The sequence below is a fragment of the Helianthus annuus genome, chromosome 16 (genome assembly GCF_002127325.2).
Source record: "Helianthus annuus cultivar XRQ/B chromosome 16, HanXRQr2.0-SUNRISE, whole genome shotgun sequence".
Classification (NCBI taxonomy): Eukaryota; Viridiplantae; Streptophyta; class Magnoliopsida; order Asterales; family Asteraceae; genus Helianthus; species Helianthus annuus.
The window spans coordinates 173,730,321-173,734,422 of NC_035448.2; the positions used below are offsets into that span (position 1 = coordinate 173,730,321).

General features: G+C 42.5%; 1 protein-coding gene across 1 annotated transcript; it reads right to left on the bottom strand.

Moving 5' to 3' along the window:
- Positions 1-2,003: 2,003 nt before the first annotated feature.
- LOC110920046 lies at positions 2,004-2,600 on the bottom strand. The gene has a single exon (XM_022164286.1). The coding sequence runs from the start codon at positions 2,598-2,600 to the stop codon at positions 2,004-2,006; it is 597 nt and encodes a 198-aa protein (XP_022019978.1).
- Between the last annotated feature and the right edge of the window lie 1,502 nt (positions 2,601-4,102).

Here is a 4,102-nt window from a genome sequence, read left to right on the forward strand (position 1 = left end):
ATTGCCTCGGCTTGTGCTTCTCGGATTCATTCAAGTAAACCCGAGGTTACAACAAGCTGCATCGACCGCACTCGTATTGGAATATAATCTGTTTTCCTGTTCAAAGCATCTGCCACAACATTGGCCTTTCCGGGGTGGTCATGTATCTCGCAGTCAAAGTCTTTTACCGTTTCCAACCATCGCCTTTGCCGCATATTTAACTCCTTCTGATCGAAGAAGTATTTTAAGCTCTTGTGGTCGGTAAATATGGTGCACTTTACCCTGTATAAATAGTGCCTCCAAATTTTTAATGCAAATACCACCGCCGCTAATTCAAGATCGTGTCTGGGGTATTTATTTTCGTGCATCTTTAATTGCCTCGAGGCATAAGCTATCACTTTTCCTCGTTGCATCAAAACACATCCGAGCCCCGAATGTGACGCATCCGAATAGACTACCAAATCGTTGACTCTGTCCGGCAACGTTAATACCGGAGCGTGAGTTAACTTCTCCTTTAGCGTTTGGAACACCCTCTCCTGTTCGACACCCTATATGAATCTTTCCTCCTTTCGAGTTAATTTAGTTAACGGCGAAGCAATCTTGGAGAAATCTTGAATGAATCTCCTGTAGTATCCCACAAGCCCTAAGAAACTTCTAATTTCCGAAGGATTCTTCGGAGGGCTCCATTTCGACACGGCTTCTATCTTTGACGGGTCTACCAATATTCCATCGGCAGTTATGATGTGGCCGAGGAATTGTACCTCTCGTAACCAAAAGGCACACTTTGAAAATTTCGCATACAATCTTTCCCGTCTGAGTGTTTCCAACACCTCCCGTAAATGATGCGCGTGATCCGCCTCATTTTTTGAGTATACAAGAATGTCGTCGATAAACACGGTCACCGACTTATCCAACATAGGCTTGCAAACCCGGTTCATGAGATTAATGAAAGCCGCGGGTGCATTCGTCAACCCGAATGACATCACGAGGAACTCGTGTTATCCGTACCGCGTGCGGAAGGCCGTCTTCGGTACATCCTCTTCCTTGACCTTTAACTAGTGATACCCCGATCTGAGGTCAATTTTTGAAAACCAACTCGCACCTTGTAATTGGTCGAATAAATCATCTATTCTCGGGAGCGGGTATCGATTCTTCATCGTGAGTTTGTTTAACTCTCGGTAATCGATACACATTCGTATGCTCCCATCTTTCTTTTTCATGAACAATACCGGTGCGCCCCAAGGAGACACACTCGGCCTTATAAATCCTTTGTTGAGCAAATCTTGAATTTGCGACATTAGCTCTTGTAACTCCGATGGCGCAAGTCAGTATGGCGCCTTGGCTACGGGTTTCGCACCCGGAACCAATTCGATTCCGAACTCTACTTCCCGTTCGGGCGGTATTCCCGTTAAATCTTCCGGAAACACATCTTCGAAATCACGTACCACCGGTACGTCTTCAATCTTCAGTAATTCCTTCCCTGGTTCATTCGCGTATATCATAAACTCTCTACATCCGTGCTTCATCAGCTTGTGAGCTTTTAACATCGAACATATCATAGGATTGCCTCCTTTCTCGCCATAGATGGGGACGTGTTTTCCGCTCGGAGATGTTAACTTTATCTCTTTACGGAAACACACGACTTTTGCGTGGTGTCGGGATAACCAACCCATCCTGACAACCACTTGGAATTCTCCCATCGACATCGGGATTAGATCTATTGAGTATTCTTCGACATCGATACTAAATTTTCAATTTTGACAAACATCACACACTATGAAACTCTTGTTATCCCCTATTTCAACTTCTAAGGGCACAGATAATTTCGTCAATACAAATGAAGGATGCCGAATAAATCCATGTGAAATAAAGGATTTATTCGCACCCGTATCAAATAATATACGTGCAGGGATCGAGTTTATTGCGAATATACCTGAGACCACATCGGGTTCTGTCATTGCTTCAGCTGCAGTTAGTTGGAAGGATCTAGCCTTCGCCTTTTGGGTCTCCACTTGAACATCTTTCTAGTTCTTTTTCCCGACCAACTCCGGGCATTCAGACTTTTTGTGACCCGGCTGATAGCACTTGTAGCACACCGAAACTTTCCCCGGACATAGCGAGGCAGTATGCCCTGTCTTTCCGTATATGGGGCATGGGTTGTATTTAAAGCGACATTCGCCCTTGTGCCCCTTTCCACATACCTTGCAACTCGGTGATCCACCCTTCACATCCGTCTTCTTTACTGACTCAGTCGTTCGAGCCTTCTTTGTAGGGCTCGGGTTAACATCCATTGCCCTTCGTTCGCCTCGTTCAATTTCCTTTTTGAGTTCAATTTCTCTTTCCCGAGCCGTATTTATGATCTCGGTGAGCGTCTCATACTTGGAAGGAGTCATAAACTCCCGATACTCAGCACTTAACATATTATAATAATAGTATATTTTCTGCTCCTCGGTAGTCACTAGCTCATCGCAAAATCTCAGCTTATCCATGAAAATACCCGTGATTTTATCAATTGTTTCACCCTTTTGCCTTAACTGGATGAATTCCTCCTGGATTCTGTTGATGACCGCCTTGGGATTGTGGTGTCTAAGGAATGGTACCTTAAACTCGTCCCACGTCATAACCCTTGACACTTCGACTCCAATCTTCTTCTTTTATTATCCCACCAATCCTTGGCTTGACCCCTTAACTGACCCGTTCCGTAAGCCACATAATCGCTTACGTCACAGTGGGTCCTTTCAAATACCCCTTCAACATCACTTAGCCATCTTTGGCATATTATCGGGTCACCTTCCCCGTTGTAAATTGGTGGTTTACACGCCATAAACTCTTTGTATGAACAGCCCTTTCGTTCTCCGGATTTTTCTTTCACAAGGTTGACATTATCTTCCAACCTTTTAACCCGTTCCTCAAATAACGAAAGCACCGTACTTTGGATTTTGTCTATGAAACCGGATAGACTATTCTCGATTGCCTTCCCTGCTTTTTCGACAATCACTTCTTTTATTTGTTCGGTGACTATCGGCACCGCGTCATTGTTACCCCTTTCTGTCATCTTGAAACTGAAATGTTTATACGAATTGTTAAACATTTCATTTATAACATATACTTAATTTGCTTCAGTTTTGCCAAGTTCATAACTTGATTTAACCGTTCTCATCTAGTGCACTTTCCGGGTTTGAGTGTGTTAACACGCTCTTCCCGTGCACATTAATTCACATCTCTTTTTCTCACATATGATAAGTTCTACTAAAGTAACCAATTCTTACCGGATGATTGATCAAGCTTGAACCGAACACACTTTGTTGACAACCTTGAGCTCTGATTACCAACTTGTAACACCCATCTCATTTTTATTAGATTTTTAATATAAAATACGCATTTTAAAAGGAAATACTTTGCTTCCTTAAAATTTAAATAAAACGGAAGTTTACATGACAACAGTATTCGAGTTAACTAACAACCAGTTTAAAACATCCCAAACGACAAGTTAAATGTTTACATCATGAACATTGTTTATAACAAGGTTAAATAAGCGCGGAAGCTTCCAAAAGTTGTGTTCGGTTCTTGAAATCATGCTTGATTGCCATCCGGGGTAAAACCAACATCACCTAGTGTCAAAACCATGTTAAATGTTAGTTTTGACAAAGTTAAAATACGCATAAACAAGTTCTAGGATCAAACAATCAAAAATAAAATAAAATTTCAGATTTAAGTCTGTCGCGCCACGCGACAGACTCCATTCAACCGTTCGCGTGCCGCGAGAGCCCTCGTGTGTCGCGCTAGGTTTACTGGTTCATGTCGCATGCCGCGGGGGAGCCTGTTTTCCAGCAAGTGCAGATTTGAGACCTGCATTTCCTGCCCAGCTCCGTTTTTTTCGCAATTCAAACTTCAAACGATCATAACTTTTGATCCAAAGGTCCGTTTTACTTTTTCCTATGCGTCCGTAATTAGATTACCAACGCGTCTTTCATGATCATCGTGTCAAAAATTGAATGTACCGGATGGAAGTCTATAAATGTCTTATGTATTTATTTGACTCGTATTGTTTTGCACTAATTTAACCACTAACATTTTTTATGACCACAAGGCGTATTTACCTACCTTCTGGGGCTTACAATCT

What these genes read in the sequence shown, in the direction of transcription:
- LOC110920046 (XM_022164286.1), bottom strand. Translation starts at nt 2,600, where the DNA reads ATGACGTGGGACGAGTTTAAGGTACCATTCCTTAGACACCACAATCCC.